Source organism: Oenanthe melanoleuca, chromosome 21 (assembly GCF_029582105.1).
Source record: "Oenanthe melanoleuca isolate GR-GAL-2019-014 chromosome 21, OMel1.0, whole genome shotgun sequence".
NCBI lineage: Eukaryota > Metazoa > Chordata > Aves > Passeriformes > Muscicapidae > Oenanthe > Oenanthe melanoleuca.
Genome location: NC_079354.1, coordinates 1,505,919 through 1,526,556, shown reverse-complemented (window position 1 = coordinate 1,526,556; position 20,638 = coordinate 1,505,919). Strand labels below are relative to the sequence as shown.

At 53.7% G+C, this 20,638-nt stretch overlaps 2 protein-coding genes across 2 annotated transcripts; both read left to right on the top strand.

Moving 5' to 3' along the window:
• The first annotated feature begins 903 nt into the window (after positions 1–903).
• Positions 904–4,617, top strand: MUL1 (mitochondrial E3 ubiquitin protein ligase 1). The gene is made up of 4 exons (XM_056508295.1): positions 904–1,075; positions 1,175–1,262; positions 2,174–2,294; positions 3,315–4,617. Exons 1-4 carry the CDS (start codon positions 956–958, stop codon positions 4,033–4,035), a joined length of 1,050 nt encoding a protein of 349 aa, XP_056364270.1. The 5' UTR covers positions 904–955; the 3' UTR covers positions 4,036–4,617.
• A 2,162-nt stretch (positions 4,618–6,779) lies between these two features.
• Positions 6,780–8,476, top strand: CAMK2N1 (calcium/calmodulin dependent protein kinase II inhibitor 1). Its single transcript, XM_056508306.1, has 2 exons — positions 6,780–7,087; positions 7,887–8,476. Exons 1-2 carry the CDS (start codon positions 6,928–6,930, stop codon positions 7,955–7,957), a joined length of 231 nt encoding a protein of 76 aa, XP_056364281.1. The 5' UTR covers positions 6,780–6,927; the 3' UTR covers positions 7,958–8,476.
• Positions 8,477–20,638: the final 12,162 nt, after the last annotated feature.

Here is a 20,638-nt window from a genome sequence, read left to right as displayed (position 1 = left end):
ACCAAGGGCCTGAAGATCAATACTTTACGAAAAATTGCTATTTTTTTTCTTCCCCTTTTGCTGCTTTCCCGGAATAAGCGATGGTAAGGAGATGGTGGGGCTGGGGGTGGGGGTCTTGTGTCACTGCCACCATGCCATGGCCCTTTGTAGGGTAAAGGACCCTGCAAAGTGGGGCTGGGGGCTGCGTCCTGAGGCTGAGCCCTCCCAGTGGAGGGGACATGTGCTGCTGCTGCCCCACAGCCCAGGGAGGGGTTGTAACCCCTTCCCCAAGGTGCTATAGGGCTGGGATTTGGGGAGATATCCCCTCCCAGCCCCTGGGGAACATGCTTTGGTCTGACCACTGCTCCCCCAAATTTAGCAGAAGGCTGAAATTTGGGTTGCACCCTCACCCCCAAGTTGGAAGGAGGGGTAAGAGGGATGCTCCCCCCGTCGCACTCGGGGGCATTAGGATTTGGGGCTAGCTGACAAGATCCTAAGGGATGACTGGGATTTGGGCTAATCCCCCCTCAGATACTGGTGAGGCTTCTTGTGTTGCTTCTTTGAGGGGCTTTGGGTCCCCTTTCCCTGGGATCTTTGTCCCACAGCCACCAGAGGCCACTGAGGCTCTGTGCTCCCAGCTGATTTATTCAGGCAGGACATTTGGAGTTTGATGTCTTCCCCAAGACCACAGGATGGAGGTGGTGGGTAAAGGGGTGGCGAGGTTGCGACCTGTCCCGCCCCCTCGAACTCTCAGGGATGGGGTTTGTTCCCCTAAAGCTCCGTGGGGCCGCAGCCTCTGTGGGGGTGCACTGTGTGTTAGCCCCCCACCCCAACAAGGCTTTGCAGAGCCCCCCGCCCGACCTTGGCGGACTCCCCGTCTCGATGGTGGCGCTGCGGCTGCCAGAGCGCCCTCCTGACGTCATCACCGCGCGCCGGCGCGCCGGGCGGTTGCCGTGGCAACGCAGGCCTGGCGGCCATGGAGGGCGGCGGGCGGCCCTCGGCCGCACAGGCCGTGCTCCTGACAGCCAGCACCGCCATCACCGCCCTGCTCTACTCCGTGTACCGGCAGAAGGCTCGCGTGGCCCGCGGGCTCGAGGTGCGTGCGGGGGGTGCGGCGGGGGAATGCAAGGGCCTGGTCCCCGAGGTGCGGCCTGGTCGCGCAGGCTGAGCCGCGGCCTCTGTTCGCTCCCCGCAGGGCGCCAGGAAGGTGCGGCTGGACGGGGACCTGCGGGCCGTGCTGCTGGAGGCGCCCGGGCGCTGCGTGCCCTATGCGGTCATAGAAGGTAGGGTCAGGGAGATTAATCCACAAACACCAGAGGTTTACGTCCAGAAAGGAGGCAGAGGAGTCCCATAACTTCATTCGAATAAAGGAAGAGGTCGTGGGCATCTCCAATGGAGTCTCTCAAATTGTTAGAGGACGCAGCCTTCTTTTTATCTTCATTTCCTGGCCACATTTCCCTCTTTCTTTCCCCATTGACTGAGGTACTTGAGAGGTACAGACTTCCCAGAACACCTGATATCTGAGAACCTTTTCTAATGTATAGCTCCACCCCGCTTTCCTCTTTCTTGTGCCAGTCAGTGGAATTCATGCAGAATTTATGGTTCTTCACCTTGTTTCTTTTATCTCTCAGTATCTAGTTTTATCTACCATCAGACCCACAGTTTCTTTTTAGAGACAAATCCCTCATTCCTTTCAAACAGGACCTGAAGCAGTGCCCCAAATGGGGGTGAGGGGCACATCCCACCCCACAGCTGCTCCTCACTGGGGGATTTCATCCCCAGCTCCCCCTTCTGTGCCCATCAGGTCATATTCCCCCCTGCCAAGCAGCCACAGACTCCTGACAACCCTTTTTACCACTTTTTAACCTTTTTCTAGAATGGTTTTAGTTGAAAGAGACCTTAAAGCTCATCAATTTCCACCCCCTGCCATGTCAGGGACACCTTCCACTGTCCCAGGTGCTCCAAGCCCTGCCCAGCCTGGCCTTGGGCACTGCCAGGGATCCAGGGACAGCCACAGCTGCTCTGGGAACCTGTGCCAGCCCCTCACCACCTTCACAGGGAAGGATTTCTTCCCAGCAGCCCATCAAAACCTGTCAGTATGAAGCCATTCCCCAAGGTCCTGTCACTCCAAGTCCTTGTCCAAGGTTTGTTTGATGAGCACCTCACCTCACCTACCCCTGGTCTCCCGTTGCAGGTGTGGTGCGCTCGGTGAAGGAGACCCTGAGCAGTCAGTTTGTGGAGAACTGCAAGGGTGTGGTTCAGAGGCTGACACTGCAGGAGCACAAGATGGTGTGGAACAGAACCACCCACCTCTGGTATGTGCCTGGTACCCTCAAACACCTCTGCTGCCCCCAGGGGTCTGACACCCTGAAATGGCATCAGGCATGGCCGGAGTGACCGAGTGCCTCAGAGCCCCCACAGTGACAGCTGCCCTAACAGGGCATGTCTGGCTGATTTTAGGGCTTTCACAGAGGGGCTGGAGGAGAAGAGCACATCAAGTAACCCAACACAGGTTGAACACTGATCAGCCCCACCTTGTTACAGAGGTGGCCAGAGGGTGGCGTTTCCAAAAACACTTCACTTCCAGAACAGAAATTAATTGGATTTGGGTGATTCCCACACCCAGGGGACCCGAGGAGGATCCCAGAACTGCTGAAACAGAGCCCAGTGATGCTGTTTGATAAGCATTTGGTAACACTTATCAAATTGGGATGTGTGACACGTGGTGCTTCTCCTCACGGGATGGTTTTGACAGGTGGGTGTTACTGTATAGGGGTTACTGAGCAGTGAAAGGACACAGTAACATGGCACTCTCTTGCATGATGTAAGAAAGAGCAAGAAAGAGCTATTTATTGAAGGAAGCTATTGCTTTAAATAAGACAGTTCATGAAAAACAAAATACAGACAATTCATTGGTTAGACAAGGAGACACCTCTTGTCCTAGGCTTTCTTATGGATCCAGCAGGTGTTTATCTTTTGTTATGATTCTTCCTCTTATGTTTACAGTAGAGAAAGAGCCTCTAGCTTGAGAAAAATTCTAGGTGAGGCTGAGAAAGCTAGACTGGAAAAATTATTTAGGATTCTCCCTGGGCCTGTAATGGCCACAGCTGGGAATGCCACAGGAGGAACTAGATGGGATGGGGGAAGCCCCCACTACTTGTGGAACATTGAGGTGAGGGTGGAGTGGCCTGGTGCACACCTGGATAGTGCCATGAGGGGAAAAGTGTTCTCCATCAAAGAAACTCCACTGAGAGTCCCCAAAACCAGCAGGTCCATCCCAGGCTGTGTTTCCCATCAGGGGAAGGCAGTTCACTTCCCCCCTTGTCCCTCCCCAGGAATGACTACGAGAAGATCATCCACCAGAGAACCAACACCACCCCGTTTGACCTGGCCCCTGCTGAGGACAGTGCTGGTGTCACTGTGCGGGTGATGAAGCCTCTGGAAGCCACTGAGCTCAGCCTGGAGACGGTGTATGAGAAATTCCACCCCTCTGTCCAGTCCTTCACGGATGTCATCGGCCACTACATCAGCGGGGAGCGTCCCAAGGGAATCCAGGAGACGGAGCAGATGCTGAAGGTGGGCACGGCCCTGACGGGGGTGGGAGAGCTGGTCCTGGACAACGCCACCATCAAGCTGCAGCCCCCGAAGCAGGGCATGCCCTACTACCTGAGCTCCTTGGATTTCGAGTCCTTGCTGCAGAAACAAGAGTCGGGCGTCCGGTTTTGGAAAATCCTGACGGTGATTTTCGGCTTTGCCACCTGCACCATCCTGCTGTTCCTGCTGCGGCGGCAGTACCGGCAGCACCGCGAGCGGCAGCACCTGCGGCAGATGCAGGAGGAGTTCCGGCAGGCCCAGGAGCGCCTGGCCAGCGCCGAGGGCGGCGAGGTTCTCAAAAACGCCTGCGTGGTCTGCTTGAGCAGCACCAAGTCCTGCGTCTTCCTGGAGTGTGGCCACGTCTGCTCCTGCCACGAGTGCTACCAGGCTCTTCCCGAGCCCAAAAAGTGCCCAATCTGCAGGCAGAGCATCACCAGGATGGTTCCTTTGTACAATAGTTAATGTTTTGTGATTCTCCGGGGGGAGATCTTGGATTTAAAGCTGCCACTGGCAAAGGGGTTTTTTCACCTCGCTGCTTGGGTGGTGGATTTTGGGGAAGGGGAGGGAGCTTGGGGGAGTGAGTGCTTCAGCAGGGGAGCAGAGCTGAGTCTGAAAAGGTGACTCTGCAGCGTGCTCATGCTGTGCTCTGGAGGTGTTTGTCAGAGAGATGATTCCTTGCAAAGGGTGAGGTGCTTGGGGGGAGATGAAGCTCTTCTCTTAAGGTTTGGACTCTCGGAGTTTGTGTCATGGTTACAGAGCCTGCAGCCCCTTACCCAGGTGATAAAAACATGGGGAAAGCAAAAATAAAGTGTATTAAGGGTTCTGAGAGGCTGCCAGAGGGCTGCAAGGCCTGACGGAGCAGGAGGGGCTGTCAGAGCTCATAGCAGGGGATGTGAACACAGGTAATTCTGTGATCCCCCCCAAATGGCTTTGTCACTCCAGGATATGAGGATGGGGGTGTGAGAATGCTGTGGCTGATGGCTGTGCTTGGCTTGGCTTGGGATAGCAAATGGAGTGTGAAGTAATAAAATAGGATGAAAACTGTGTTTGTGTCAGATTATTCCATGGGAGTGGTGAGGTTTGTCCTCCCTGAGGTGAACACTGAGCCTGGATCATCCCAAGCCATGATGGAGGTTGGCTGAGGGGGAAACCTGTCCCCCCTGCACTGGACATGACAATCACAACTGTCCCTTAATGACACAGGAGGTGCCAAATCCCCCAACTGACACAAAGAAGGAAAATTCCTTTCCCTGACACCCCCATTTTACCATAAATCCCATATACACCCAAGAGGACTAATGGACCCAAAGTGCTGCTGCAATTAACAATGTGGTGGGGAGGACAATTAGAGAAACTTTCCTGGGGAATGAGGGAGCCTCAAGTAGGAACAATTGAAAACTCCAGGACTGAGACAGTCCCTGGGTACCCCTGTCAGCCATTCACATCCCCCAGGCATATTTAAAAAGAAACATTCCCATCGACTGGCATTTAAAACCCCCTGAATTCAACATGAAAATGATGGGTTGTTTCCTCGTTAAACATTAACCAGAGCAGCCGGGCAGTGTCCGAAGCCGTTCTGGCTGTGAGGCACAAACCACGGCTGGGTTTTGAGGAGGAGGAGGAGGAGGAGTCTCTGGTGATCCCGGTGCCGGGGAAGGGCCGTGTCCCACCGGCTGTAGGTGCCGGTGGCTGCCTGCAGGGCGAGGTGGCCCTCGAAACAGAATCCCAGAGGCAGCAGCCGGAACACAGCTCAAAAAGCCACACTGCAGCCAAAAACCCACAATCCAGATGGGAACGACAGAATCTCATCTGCTGGAAGAGTTGTCCCTCCTCTCCAGGGGACCAACCGCCCCAAAAAGCCTCGTCCCCTCACTGGGGACAGCAGGGAGGTCAATCCCCCTCGGACAAGAGCAGGACATGGCCTCGAGCCTTGGCGTTTTGCCCAGGAATGGAGCATCAGGCAAAGCCTAAAAATACGCCTTGGAGGGGCTGTGCTTTCCCGTTACCCTTCGCCTCCTGTTTCCAAGCTTTCCCTGTGATGATATCTCGGGCGTAGCCGCAACCTTATGTAAGGAGCTGACAGCTCGGGGGCGGGTGGGGGTGCAGGGGAGAGGGGGAGAGGCTTGTGCAGCCCTGGGGGCTGAGGATTTCAGCAAACGAGATGGAGATGGGAGCAGCACCAGGAACCTTGTCCTTCCTGTGCCCCATTCTGCTCAACCCCAAAACGAGCCGGGCTCCTGATTCCAGAGAATTCCTGTCACTCAGCCTTGCACAAACATGTTCTTTGCTGCTGCTGCTACGGTCCTCCTGTCCTCCCACTTTGTGGGAGATGCACCACAAGATGCCTGAACACCACAAAATAGCTGTGGTCTGTCCCAAAATGTTATCCCCAACCTTCCCATCGCTCACTTTGCCAGGCAATAACCCCGATGACCCACACTGTTGTGGCAGCTCTCCACAGAAAACCCCATGGAAAGCTCAGAGTGACTCCCAAGTCCTCCTGCAGTGCCCCACGAAATGCTTGTGCAGGGGCAGGTCCTGGGGGCCCACAGCCAAGCACAGCCAGTCCCCCCACGCTGCAGCCCCCCAGAGTGTGCCAAAAGTGCCAGAGGTCCCTGGCTGGCTCATTCCTGCTGGGCCGTGCCCAGTGCTCCTGGGAACAGGGCTGGGCTCCCCAGGGATGTGGAGGGGTTCTTTCCAGACTTCCCAGGAGAAGCTGGGGGGTCCACCCTGAACTCCCTAAACGTGAATGTGAGGTTGTCTGGGCTCCCCAGATGCGGCTGTGGGGCAGCTCTGGGCTCCCCAGAAGTGCTGTGGGTCCACCTAATCTCCCCGAGAGTCCTTGTCGGGCAGCTCCGGACTCCCCAGGGATGCTGAGGGGCAGACTGGGGAGTCCCGAGGATGAAGCGGGGCAGCTCCGGGCTCCGCAGGGTGTTTGTTAACAGGCTCTGGGATCTCTGGGGATGCTGTGGAACACCCCGAGGATGCCCCGGGACAGCTCCGGGCTCCTTGAGGATGCTCCGCGCTCCCCGGGGACGCTGCGGGGCAGGCGGCGGGGCAGTCCCGGGGATCCCCGGGGTGCGGGACCAGCCCGCCGGGGCGGTGCCGCCGCCGGTGCCGCGGGGGCCGAGCCGGTCCCGCCCCGCCCCGCCCGGTCCCGCCTCCCGCTCCTCTATCGCCGCCGCCGCCGGAGCCGCCGCCGCAGCCGCGGACCGCGAGCAGCGCCGGCCGGGCCGGGATGTGACGGGGCGGCCGCCCCGCGCCCGCTGCGCCGCTGCCCCGGGCCCGCGGGCCCCGCGCCCCGGGAGGCTGTCGGGGGGCGGCGGCGGCGGCGGGTCCCCCCCTGCCGCCCCCATGTCGGAGGGGCCGCCCTACGGCGAGGGGCAGCTGGCGGGGGACGCGGCCGTGGGGCAGCTGCCCTTCCCCGTTCGCCTCCGCGGCGGCGACGGGCTGCTGGCCGGCGGGCAGGGCAAGCGGCCGCCCAAGCTGGGACAGATCGGCCGCAGCAAGAGAGGTGGGTGCTGGAAGGAGCGGGGAGCTGCACGGTCCCAGGGATGCGGTGGGATGCAGCGGGTATCCCGCGGGGTGTTGGGCATCGTGTGCCGGGGATCTTCCCGGGGATGCGGGACACCGGGGAGCATCCTCAGGGACGGGGCATGATGACCGGGCTCCCTGGGGATGTCGGGCATCGCGTCCCGAGGACCTTCTCCAGGGATGCAGGGCACTGGGGACCGTCCCCGGGGACAGGGTATGGTGCACCGGGCTCTCTGAGGGATGCTGGGAATCGTGTTCCGTGGATCTTCCCCAGGGATGGGGCATCAAGCACCTTTCGGGGATGCAGGGCACCGGGAGCCGTCCCCGGGGACCGGGCGCGATGCACCAGACTCGCTGCAGGGTGTCAGGCATCACGTCCCAAGGACTGTCACCAGGGTGTTGGGTTGCCGGGACCTTCCCTGGGGACAGGACGTTGTGCCCCGGGCACTTCGCCGGGTACAGGGACCTTCCTCAGGGACAGGGCATCATTCCCTGGGGACCATCCGCTGGGCACAGAGGTGAGGGGACCTTCCTTGGGGACATGCCCTTTGCCAGGTGTCCCCAGGGACAGGGCGCCGGTGCCGGTGCGACGCTGGGGACGCTCCCTGGGGACGGGGCACGGTGCACCAGGTACCCTGCGGCGTGTCGGGCTCCGTGCAGCTTCGCCAGCAGCCACACCAGGGATGTGGGACCCCTCCAACACCCCCCGGGGTCACCTTGGGCGAGGGGAGCACGGCGGCAGAAAATTCATCGCGCTTCTGTTTCTTTCTGCTTTCTAGTGGTTATTGAAGATGACAGAATTGATGATGTGCTGCAAAACCTCTCCGAAAAGGCCCCTCCCGGTGTTTAAAGCCTCCCTGGGGACGCTGGGCTGAAGCCCGGGGTGGGCTCGGTTTACAATGGCACAGGTGATCGGCACAAAATAACCCCAAAACACCGCAGCGACCGCCCGAGCGCCGGGAGTGCCCAGCAGCGTCCGCACCGCATCCCGCACGTCCTGCCCTCCGGAACGCGCGGAGGGGAGGGCGGCGAGCGAGCCCAGCCCAGCCACCAGTTCCAAAAATGATAATAAATTAAAATATATAGATATATATGTAATCGGGAAAATAGTCACCCGCTTCAAAGCCCTCGCCCCGAGGCATGGACGGAGGAGTCACGCCGCGGCTCTGAATTACTCGGGATCGCTTTTGTCGGGCTGATGAACCTTGTGCCGCGCTAGATCGGGGGGTAAGAGGAAAAGGGGCAGCGGGAGATTGGGGGGGAGCAGCCCCTGGGGTCTCCCTCCGGCCAGGGTTGTTCCCAGCGGGCACCTTGTTTACATTATTTAATCTTGCAAAAATGAATCCGTGCACTTGGATGTACCACGCTATCCCCTTCTGTATGAGTTTCTTTTTTTTCTTTTTTTTTTTTCTTTTTTTTTTTATGTTGATGTCTTTGGATGTTGGGAAATTATATAAAATAGACATATATATATTTAATTTTAGTCACGTTTTAAGGTTCTCGAGGGGGAAAACCAAAACTTTTATAAAGGAAAGGCCTGAAGGAAGAATTGCTGGTTTATTTTTTAAAGCTTGTACTTCTTGGTTGCTGTGAGCAAAGGGACAGATTTTATATGTACAGGGGGGAGGGGGGGCGCTCAGCTTTTCTAACTACCATGCAGTCTGTAGTGTGGGTGATCTTGGTTTGTTTTTTTTTTTTCTTTTTTTTTCCTTATATTGTGGCAGTTTTCTCTCTTTAATAGACTGTATTAAAACATATCTATAAAAGAAATTATTTAATGTAATCACAAGAGTGCCAAACACTTGGAGATGCTGGAGGGCAGCGATTCCCTCCCCGAGACGAGCAGCACTCAGAGCTCTCTGCTCTTTCTAGGGCTCGGTCGATCTCTCGTGGGGTTTTCTCTGACTTCTCTTTTCTAATCTTTCTTTTTAACTATTTTGCATGACGTGCATAAAAACAAAAGGGAAAAAAAAAAAAAAAAATGGGTGGGGGAACAAAAAAGCGCCTCTGGCGCCCGGGCTTGGTTCTTGTTTCTGTTTGCGATTGACTGACAGACCTCAAGGCAGGTTTTTCTTTCCTCCTTTTCTTAAATATTGTGTATGTTGCACTTTTATCCACTACACAGGGCTATTTCTGCAATGTCCGAATAAAAAGGAAAATGAAACAAAACGGAAAAAAAAAATTATAAATGCGGATCTGGCGTGTTTTCCCGTGGGCTGCCAGGGCCCAGCACCGTGAGCATCCCTCCCAAATAATCCCAAAATAACCAAGGAAAACCTCCCCACTCTCTGTTACAGACCCCTGTTCATGCTGACTAACTAACTGTAATTTGTATTTATTTGTGGGATTCTTTTTTGTTTGATAGGAAAATCAGGGGCACAAATTTAATGGAATAATTCAACAGTCCTGGGAGTGACTGTTGTGGATGGAAAATAAAAGGTGGCTTCCCCTTCATTGATGGGAAAAGCTGTGGAGAATGGGCATTTTCATTCTAATATTGCCTCCCTTCCCCCAAAAAAATTCAAATCCTGGTTTAAAAAGACCATTATCCCTTCTGCCCACACCAGTGAGGGCACGAGCCAACCTTCGTGCCTGGGGAACAAGAATCTAATCATGGATGGCAAACAGGTCCAGGGGTGGGATTTTATTGCAAAGAAAATAATATATTGCAATAAAAGCAGAATGCTGCTGAGCTGGGATTTGTATAGGATGACGTAGAGGCCAGATGGGTAAATTTGGGGAAAAAGCTGGGACTCCATTTTTGGGGTGTGAAGGCTGCACAACGCTCCCCTCCCCACCACTTTTGCTATTTATTGCTCCATTTTTAACCAACACAGGCTCTCCCACATCTAGGATATGATGAGGAGCTTTGCTAAACTGATCCCTTGAAAAATCCCCAATTATTTTCATTTTTCCCCAGCAAGTTCAGCTCAGAGGTCGTGGCTGTGCGAGTTGGACTCAGCACACACAGTTTTGGCCCCAGGATTTTCTGTGCTGGGGGATCTGCTGCACCTCCAAAGCACGAGGTGCTCCCAGAAGGGAGGTTTTTTTCTCTCAAATTAATGGGTTTTGCCCCAGTCAGCATCTGGGGGTGAGCCCAGGGCTGTGGGAGAGCAGACACAGCCAGGGAGGAGCAGAGCATCCCACATGTGCTGAGGACAGCGCTTGGGAGCTCATTAAACACAAACCATGGGCTGAATGCAGCTCTGGCTTAATTAATTTTACCAAAAACCCTCTTTTTTTTTTTTTTTTTTTTGTGTGCAAAAACCTGATCTATGAGTCTGCCAAACCAAATTTCCCACTTTATTCCCTACATCAAAAAAACCTCTGAGCGCTGAAACCACGCTGAAAGCCAGACCCGTGTGTGGGTGCTCCGAGGATGTGGAGCAGACACAGCCCCGGGATCCCCCCAAAAACCACCTGGATGCCCGGGAGAGGCCAGAAATGAACCAGAGAAAGCCTGGAGCTGGAGGGGGAAGGGAGGCTGAAAGAAGAGGAGATTCTGCTAAATTATAAAGCGCTCTTTTATATGCATCTTTCATGCACGGCACATAAATAATGGAGCAGGAGAGCCCGGCGAGCTGGAGTACGGGAGGATGCGGGATGGAGAGGGGGATTCACCAGGGGTGGAGGGGAAAGATGCGCCCAAGAGACCCAGGCGGGCATCCCGCACGGGCGGGAGATGCTGCTCTGAAGGAGGATTTAAGGATTAAGCTGGCCCCGGGGCAGGAGTTTATTGCATACATTATTTAACAGATGGCCCAACGCAGGCGGCGGCTGCCTACGGTCTCCCCGGTGACCTTGGCTGGGAGATGCCGGAGCCGGGAAGGGAGCCTGGTGCCACCACCGTGCTCCGGTTACAGGGATCAGAGGGGAAAAAAAAATAAATAAAAAAAAAGAACCAAACCCCAGGAGCCAGCACCCAGCGGCTCCAGAGCCAAATCCCCATGGAAACTGCGAAAATCCCCACCCAACCCTGCCCATATGGGCTGCTTGTTTTGGCAGGGGTGGGAATAAAAAAAAAAAAAAAAAAAAAAAAAAAAAAAAAGGAGGAAAAAAAAAATGTATAGAAAGCCACTTGCAGGTTTATTTACTGGAGGAAACTTGGCACCTTTGGAAGAGCAGGGTGAGGGAGGGAGGAGAGGGATGCAAAGGTCCCAGTGACACCCAGAGCACTTGTGAAATCCCACTGCCATGCCCAGACACACCATTTAATCTCATTTTCCCAGGGATTTTGGCACTGGGGGAAGGTGCTAACACAGCTGCTCCTGCAGCAAAGCCAACCCTGACCATTTACACCAGAACCAGGTGGATCTTCGTTCACTCTGCTCATTTTCCACAGGCTTTAAGGCATCAGCCCCTGGAAGCCCCTCAGCATGAACCCAGTCCTGGGGAGCTCAGAGTGATGGACAACGATTTTGGGGCTGTATCAGTGTCCCCACCACTCATTTCCTGCATCAACCAAGCAGCAACTCAGAAAAAGAAACCAAAATTGAGGGCAGTGTGCTGCAGCCAGGGCAAAGCAGAGCAGAGGAAATGGGTGAGTCCCCCAAAGCTCTTCCCAAAAGGACACCCATGAAGCAACTGCCCAAAATAAATATTCTCTTTTTTTTTTTTTTTTTTTTTTCTTTCCCCTCCTCCATCAAAACTAGGGCATGTTAAACTAGGCCAGCACTCCTAAAGTAATTTATTTATCATGGTGGGGAGAGAGGAGGGACAGCATGGACTGCAGAAGGGGATGCTCCATCCTGCCCCTGAATGCTGTAGGTTTAGGGAATAAAATGGGTCAGTTCTTCCCTCTTCCCTTGTTGAAAAATCACAGTTACTCAGAAGGAAGCAGCTTTAGTGACCTTTGGTGGAGAAGACACAAAAACAGTCATTTAAACAGTATCAAACCCTTTTTCATCTGTTTGCTCAACTGTTTTCACCGCTGGGGTTTATGTTGTGTATTGTGGCATTAGACAGAAAATACGCTTTAGAAAAATGAAAAACGGAAAAAGACATGAAAGAAATTTTACCCTCCTTAAAACCTGAAAGTTTTTCCCTGCTTTTTAATGAGAAAAACCCAGTAGCTGCCCAAAAAAATCTCCATCCATCCCTGCCAGGGAATGGGGCTTGCCAAGAGGGATTTGGGAGGCAGCAGCATCCTGCTGGATGCTCCCCCACCAGTCAGGGCCTTGGAGATTTTTTGAGGGATTTATCTTTGTCTTTGAGGGCTCCTGGTGGGATGGACCCCCAATGTTGCTTCTTCAGGGGAATTTGGGGGCCTGTGGGTCCCCCTTCCCTGGGATCTTTGTCCCACAGCCACTAGAGGCCACTGAGGCTCTGTGCTCCCAGCTGGTTTATTCAGGCAGGACATCTGGACACACGTTGGCACCCAAAAATCTAAAACGAGCAAATCCCCAGAGGCACCAAAACCGGGGAAAGGCAGGGCAGAGAAGGGTTGTCCCCGAGCTCTGTTGGTGTCCCCAGGGCATCCCCACACCTGGACCCCACAGGGAACAGGGGCACTGTCCCCAAATCTGGTGGAGCCACTCAGCTGCTCAGACTTGTGCTGAGCACTGGCAGGAATTTTGTGTGTCCCACCCCAAGCTAAACATCTCCAGAGGTCAGGGAAGTTCTGCATCCTTCCTGGGCTCACCAGGAGTGTTATGGAGGGGTCGAGAAGACACTCCCATGACATGGCATTCCTTACCTTGGGAATATTCTGCAAGAAAATCCCCAAATCCCTGCTGCTGCTGCCTCGGGGAGCCTGGGAGTGGAGCTGCCTGCCTCCCCAGGCTCCTCATTTTCATTTAGCCTGGAGTTAAAATTTTCTAGGATATTCTAAACAGCCGTTCCCACTTAGGAGGGAAACATCAGACATCTTCATTTACACACCGCTCCAGGTGTCAAACTGTTGCATGACAATAACAAGTGGGAGACACCTCACCCCAAAAAAAAAAAAAAAATTTCCAGCCAGAGACAAATGCAGCAGCAGATGTTCAGATAAAACCCAAACCTGAGAACAGCACCAGGCTCTGCAACCTGGCCAAAGCCTTCCCAAAGAAATAGTCAGTGTTTGGGAGGGGGACTGTATTTTTTGGGAGGTTTAGGTGTCTGTGCTGCCTCACATTCGGGTATTTTCAGACCCTTGGTGGGCAGGTGAGAATGGCCACTGCCTTCTCAGGGCTGCCCCAGTTCCCAGCCTCACTGGCTTTGGAAGAAGATTCCCTGCCACGGATTTTTCCAAGACAATTACTGCTCTGAGTTTCAGCAGGATGTGCCTCTGGTAGCAACTGCCCTGGTAAAGTCGTGCTGGTGGTGCAACATCAGGAACATGAAGGAATCTGAAGGAAACCAGAGGAATTTGGGCTCCCCTCCATGATACAACAGCTCGATTATTAATATATATAGTATTATATTATATAAGGCCATATAATATTATGTAATATATATGGCATTATATAATACATACAATAGTATATCTGTAATTTTTGCAGAGATAAATGTGACACCAGCACAAGCCTTTTCCTTTACAGGCATCCCACCCTGCTCACCCTTTCCCATGGGCAAAAAGGGGAACAGATTGGGAACATCTCAGAGCACTTTGTGTGCACAACTCAAAGCATCAGCCCCTTCTAGGGGTGAGGGGGAAAAGAAAAGAAAAGAAAGGAAAATAACCAAACTACAAAAATAAATCCCCAAACAGACCATGTGACACAAGACTCTGAAATACCCGGAGTGAGTCACGGGTGTGGAGATGGGGCTGATCCAGCTCTGACTCAGCCTGGGCAGCCGGTGCAGCCTGTTTGTGTCCCCCCCCACAGCTCCTGTTTCCCATTTTTGCTCCAAACCTGCTCAAATATAAATAAATACTGTGACTAAGACACACGTGGTGGGGCTCAGCCTGCAGCAGCCCCTTCAAGCCCCCCAAATTCCTGATGGTTCCACAAGGGCTGGGCACACCAGTATCCCACAAAAGCCAGGCCCAGGGACCATTTAAGTATTTAAAGTGTTTTTTTAAAATATATATATTTTTGGAGGGGGAAACACACACACACAGAGGAGGTTCTTGCTGATGCCGCGTCAAGGAAGCACTTGGGATTTTCCAGCTAGCTCTAATTAATTAGTATTTTCTCATCTTAGCATCGTTTTAAACATAAAGCACCAATTCCCACGGGTCACAGACAAGGGAAGCCAACACAGAGCAGAGTGTGCCCAGGGTGGGGTGAAGCCTTTTTCCAGGACACCACATTGGAGGGTGCTGGTGGAGCTGGGATGAGACAGTTCCCACCTGGGTGCAATCCAGTCCCAGCCACAACATCCTACAACATCCTCAGAGGAGTGGAGAACCACCAGAGACGGCTGGGTTTGCAGGAGTTACCTTAGGAAAGCTGCCCTTGGGTTATTCCCACTGGATCTGGACAAATGCACGGGGGTGGAACATTTTACAGCTGGATTTAACCCCCACACTGTTCAACCTCCTGGGATTCTCCAGGTGGGGCAGATCCCAGCCTCATCCCAGGCTAAAGCACCATCCCTGAGCTGCAGGGTAAGGAAAGGCAAAAGGCAGGATCAGGATGAGACCCTGGCAGCATCCTCAGCATCCATAACCAGTTTCCATAGCAACAGGTTTGGTCCCAGATTGGCAGCGGGTGCTGGGAAGCAGGAATGAGGAGGGAGCTTGGGGGGACCCCACGAGCAGCAAAAATAGGGTTTGGTACAGAAAATCACTTTGCACCTCAGGAGCCAGGGAGGCTCAGGCTGGGCTGTGGCAGCTGTGGCCCCACACAAACCCTCCAGCAGAGCCCTTCCAGGGACACTGGGGAGCTGCCCCCATCCCACCAGCCCTGCTCAGCTCAGATCCCTGCCAACCCATTCCAGGTGTATCAGCATGCCCAGTTCATTCCCAGCTGAGGAGCTCTGCTACAACATTCCCTGGATCTAGCCAGGAGCAAACAGCCACAAGACCTCAGAGCATCCATCTTACAGCCCTGAACACCGGGAAAATGTACCCTGGGGAACCACCCTGAGGGACAGCCAGGACAGGGATACAGGGATAGAGAGATAGAGGGATAGAGGGGTAGAGGGATACAGGGATAGAGGGATAGAGGGATGTAGGTATGCAGGGATACGGGATACAGGGATACAGGATAAAGGGATGCAGAGATACAGGGATAGAGGGATACAGGGATACAGGGATGCAGGGATGCAGGGATACAGGGATGCAGGGATACAGGGATGTAGGTATGCAGGGATAAGGGATACAGGGATACAGGGATACAGGGATACAGGGATCCAGGGATGCAGGGATAAGGGATGCAGGGATGCAGGGATACAGGGATGTAGGTATGCAGGGATAAGGGATACAGGGATACAGGGATACAGGGATACAGGGATACAGGGATAAGGGATGCAGGGATGCAGGGATACAGGGATACAGGGATACAGGGATACAGGGATACAGGGATACAGGGATACATGGATGCAGGGATATAGGATACAGGAATACAGGGATGTAGGTATGCAGGGATACAGGATACAGGGATGCAGGGATAAGGGATGTAGGTATGCAGGGATACAGGATACAGGGATGCAGGGATACAGGATACAGGGATACAGGGATGTAGGTATGCAGGGATACAGGATACAGGGATACAGGGATACAGGGATGTAGGTATGCAGGGACAGGATACAGGGATGCAGGGATGAGGGATGCAGGGATACAGGATACAGGATGCAGGGATGCTCCGGGTGTGCCGATGCCCGCGGGCCCCTCGCCCCCAGCCGCGGCCGCGCCCCGCCCGCAGCACTGTTACACAAGGCTCCCGGCGCTTGCATAAGCGGCAGAGCGTGTGCAGCCTCAAGGAGAGAGGAAAAGGGAGCAGGAGCCACGGCCCCAGAGCCACGCCTTGGGATGGGATCCGCGGCCAGAGTCCCACGGTGAAACCGCTGCTAAACGAAGTGACACAACTCCCTGCGGCAGGACTGACTCCATCCTTATGGAGGGACCAAAACCAGCAGGAATTCAACCCTTAACAGCCATAAAAAGGCTGCCAGAACCTCCCAAAGCCAGGGAGCAGCCCTGTGGCATCCAAAACTCACCTGCTGACACCTCCAGGCTGGGAATTGAAGTTAGTCCCAGGGCAAAACCATTTTTTGAAGCCTTTTAACCAAGCAGGTGCTGGGGAAGCATCTTGCAGGGCTTGGGCTCCCAGGGAGACTCTGTGGAGCAGGACACCCATGGGTGAGTGTCAGCCCTGGGCTCCCAGTCCTGCTCTAGGGGGGATAAGCACTGCATTCAAACCAGTGCCACAGCAGCACCCAGGCTGCCTGTGGCCAGGGCAGCTCACCCTAAAACACACTGTTCATGTCCTAAAACACACTGTTCATGCCCTAAAACACACTGTTCATGCCCTGAAACATGTCACTCATGCTCTAAAACATGTTGCTCATGCCCTAAAACACTTTGTTCATGCCCTAAAACTCGTTGTTTCTGCCTGCTGTGGTGCTTTGGATCCGGCTCAGCTCCAGGGCTGTCAGTGAGCTCATGGCCAGAGAGGGCTGTAAGAACCTGCAGTGCCAACCAAGCCACCTTCCCCAGGGATTTACACCCTTTCCTTTCCAAGATTCCCAGGTGCTGTGTCCACTGCTCTGGGGCTGATGTTTTGACTCTAAGTCCCACAAACCCACAAGCTCTCACTACCCACACCCCTTGTTTTCCTGCCTTGTGCAAAGAAAGGATTAAAAACCACAACAAAAAGCTAAGAAATGATCTCATTTAATGAGCAGAGAAGCCCAAAGACCTTGGCTTTTTAAATATTAGCAATATCATATGTGTGTCTTGAGGAGATTTGATGATTTTAACAATTCCAAGGGACCCACCAAAGAGGCTGCACATGGAGGGCACAAGCACCTGCAGGACTCAAGTGCATCCCAGCCCAGCACAAACTTCCCACAGCAAAGGGAACTTTGCAGGAGGCACAGAAAGAGAAAAGCAGAAAAGGTCATTGCACAAGAGGGGCTGATTCTCCTGATTTAAATACAACCCCCCCAAACCCACACTGCAAAGCCAGAGGCACACCCAGAGCTGAAGCAAACACTCACCAGTGACCCTTGGGCAGTGGCAAGGGGAAAAATTCCATCCTCCTTTATATAGGGAATGACACTATGGGGACAGCAGCCACCCCAAAGGCACAACTCTGGGACCACCAGCTCACTGGCAGGGTCAGACACCCCATCTATGCACCCATCCCTCCTCTGAGACACCCCCAAACCTCAGCCTCAGGACAAACAAATCCCAAAATCTCAGAGCAGCTGCCCTGGGAGGAGAAACAACACAAAAGGACAACACCCCTGGGTGCTCAGAGAGCTCCCAGCCCCAAGGTGAGCATCCAACCTTCTGATGCCACTACAAGGCATTGTTGGGGTGATTCTCAGCCCAGAGTGTGTGCAGGGAGAGGCAGAGCTGCGGGAGGCAGCGAGGGCGAGGTGTGAAATCGTGGGGAGCTATTTCTGCTCCGTGTCAGCACCCACTGACAGCACCTCCCTGGGAACACAGAGAAGCTCCAGGCAGCTTTTCTTGCCGGTGAAATTCACCTGCACATAATTGCACTTCCCCATGAACCCCCAGCACTGGGAGGGGTGGAGCTCACTGGTTCTGGGTGAAAAGTTGGGGGATTTGGGGTCAAAGCAAGCTGCTGGCACCCTTGACATCTTCATTTGGGCTCCCAGAATTCCCCCTTATCTGATGGGCAGAAGCTTCTACAAATCCCTTCTCTTTCCTTCTGCTCAGGGTCACTCTTTTTTTTCCCCTTAATTTCTTGGGACTTGCAGCGAGGCCCAGGCAAATGCAACTGATTGTGTAACATTTTGCTCAAAAAGCTTCTTAAAGAGTCACATATTTCTATTGGATTTCCCTTGCCCTTCACTGCTGATTACTGGAGTATTTATATATAAATAGAAGCTGTCTTCCCCATAATCTGCTTGTTTCTCCTAATTAACTCAGGGCTGCTCTCCTTGGGCTGCTCAGCCCTTGGGCTTTGGGGGTGCCAGCACCCAGCAGCACTCAGTGAACCCAAATCTGCCAAATTTTTGCTGAAATTGCTTTTTTAGCTGATTTTCAAGGAGCAAAACCCTCCTTTCCCAACTTCATGTGCTCAGTATCTGCCCCATCCTCCCAGCTCAGGGAAGCACTCAAACGTGATTTCTTCATGTTCCTCCCTCCTCACAAAACTTTCCCCTAATTCAAGGAACGTCTCGATTTGATAATTATTTTAATCATTATTACTCATCTTTCCCCTTTCTTCCCCCCCTCCCCTCAAAACTTCGTCCTGGGCCTGTCAATCACTTTAATAGCTGTTTACAACCTATCATCAAGTCTTGCATAACATCCACATGACTTCACTCAGATGCCTCCGACACCCAAAAGCTGCCCCTGGGCTCTATTTTCGGAGTGATGGAGCCCACGGCACCAAATGGCTGCATCCCCCGCTGGCGTGCCCGGGGTCCTGGGATGGGGAAAATCAAAGTGAAAAACACGCCCGAGGCAAAACTCTTTTGTAGTTAACACAAGGCAGCTCCACGCTGCTCCCTGGTTGGGGTTCCGGGGGTTCGGGTTGGTTTGGTGGGCTCAGACCCCTCCCCAGCATCGCAGCGAGATGTTGCATCAATTTGGGGAGGTGAGAGCTGAAAGCACCTGGAGCAGCCCCTGGATCCAGAGGGAGGTTTTGGCTGGGGTGTGACCTCTGCACCCCCTCCCACCCCTCACTGGGACACACGTACATCAAATTCTTTCTAAAATGTCGTTTTCTAGCGAAGTTCTCCACCCCGTCGGCGGCGGGGGACGGGGCAGAGGCGCAATCTGTGCTGGAGCTGCTGCCAGCCCTTTTCCTTCGGCTGCTTTGCGGGGCGGGGGGGGGACACGACGGCTCTTTTTTAAGCTCTCCCGTCCTCCCCCTCCTCTCCCGCAGGTTTCATAACCCTCCAAAGCACGAAAAGGCTCCTCCGGTTCCTGGCTAATGAGCCCCTGCGGAGGAGGAGCCGCTGCCCTGACGGGAGCAGCAAAATCCCGACCCCGCGGGTGTGGTGGGGACACGGAGGGGTCTCTGAGGGGTCTCACCTTAACCCAAATTTGGCCACTTCTGGCCCCAAAACGCCCCTTGGCACGAGGCTGCCCGGGATGGGGCTCCTCTCCCTCCCCTATATGAAAATATTTATTTACACTGCATAAAGGGGAGTACTTATTAAGCTACAGCTGACAACTGTATCCAAACTAATTTCTCTTAATTAGCAACAGCGCTGGAGTGCCTTTCTTTAAGGAAAATATTTACTGGGGTGAAAATCCCCTTGGATGCAAAGAGGGAGGTCTGGAAATGCTGGGGCTGGTGACACCAACCCCCTTCTTGGGAGACCTCTCCAACCCCAGAGATGGAGTCCAGAGGGAGGAATTTGGGCCACAAGTGTCTATTTTTTGTGATACATGTACAGATACAGAGGTCACCAAAAGCAGGAGGGCACTCGAGGGGGTCCTTGCTTGCCAAGGAGAAAATAAGGGATGGCAGAGCTCCTACATCCTGCTTTGGGTTGGAAAACACGATGGCTGCTTTATTAATACCTGTAATTACAACACTAATTAAGGAAGGTGTGGGATGAAGGCAGGATTTCTGCTGCTTCCTTGAACTGACCAAGGTGACAGGTTAAACTGTGCAGAGAAAGACAGCAGAAGATTTCTCAGCTCCATCTCTGCCTCAGAGAATAAAGGAACCAAATTTCCCTTGATTTTTAAAATCCTGGATCCAACAGTTTTCCAAATGCTGTGCAATCCAGGGTTTGCAAAACCCAACTCCCCAAAACCTGAAGGAAGCTCCTCATCCCCTCTGAAACTCAGACCTAAACTCACACACTAAATCACGATGGGGATTTTTGAGTATTTTACTGAACAGCAAACCAACCAGCTGGGGTGGCCACCAAGAATCCCCCCACAACAAAGGACTCACACTGGGAAGTAGAGCAGGCTGTGATTTACTGGGACAGCAACACTTCTGCAACAACAGAGAACACGACTGTGCCGAGGCACCCGGGCAGCACCACTGGGCATTGTCACACTGGGACCAGAGAGGTGACACCAGCCCAGAGACCAGAGGGCTGCCATGGCTCTGGGGGCCTCAGAGAGGTGACATAAAGCAGAGACTGCAGGGGTGCTCGAGGTTCTGCAGAACCCAGAGAGCTGATGCTGAAAGCAGAGACCAGAGGGAAGCTCCTGAGGACCCGAGAGAAGTGAAACCAGAGGAGAGACCAGAAGGGTGATCCTGGGGACCCCAGAGAGGCCACACTGAGAGCAGAGACCAGGGAATGCTCATGGTCCTGGGGACCTTGGAGAGGTGACACCAGAGCAGAAACCAGAGGATGCTCATGGTCCTGGGGACCTTGGAGAGGTGACACCAGAGCAGAGACCAAAGGATGCTCATGGTCCTGGGGACCTTGAGAGGTGACACCAGAGCAGAAACCAGAGGATGCTCATGGTCCTGGGGACCTTGGAGAGGTGACA

Excerpts from the sequence above, each read along its gene's own strand:
- MUL1 (XM_056508295.1), top strand. The coding sequence starts at position 956 with ATGGAGGGCGGCGGGCGGCCCTCGGCCGCACAGGCCGTGCTCCTGACA. Across the intron at positions 1,263-2,173 it reads GCCCTATGCGGTCATAGAAG|GTGTGGTGCGCTCGGTGAAG; the intron begins GTAGGGTCAGGG and ends CTCCCGTTGCAG. Across the intron at positions 2,295-3,314 it reads AACAGAACCACCCACCTCTG|GAATGACTACGAGAAGATCA; the intron begins GTATGTGCCTGG and ends GTCCCTCCCCAG.
- CAMK2N1 (XM_056508306.1), top strand. The coding sequence starts at position 6,928 with ATGTCGGAGGGGCCGCCCTACGGCGAGGGGCAGCTGGCGGGGGACGCG. Across the intron at positions 7,088-7,886 it reads GATCGGCCGCAGCAAGAGAG|TGGTTATTGAAGATGACAGA; the intron begins GTGGGTGCTGGA and ends TCTGCTTTCTAG.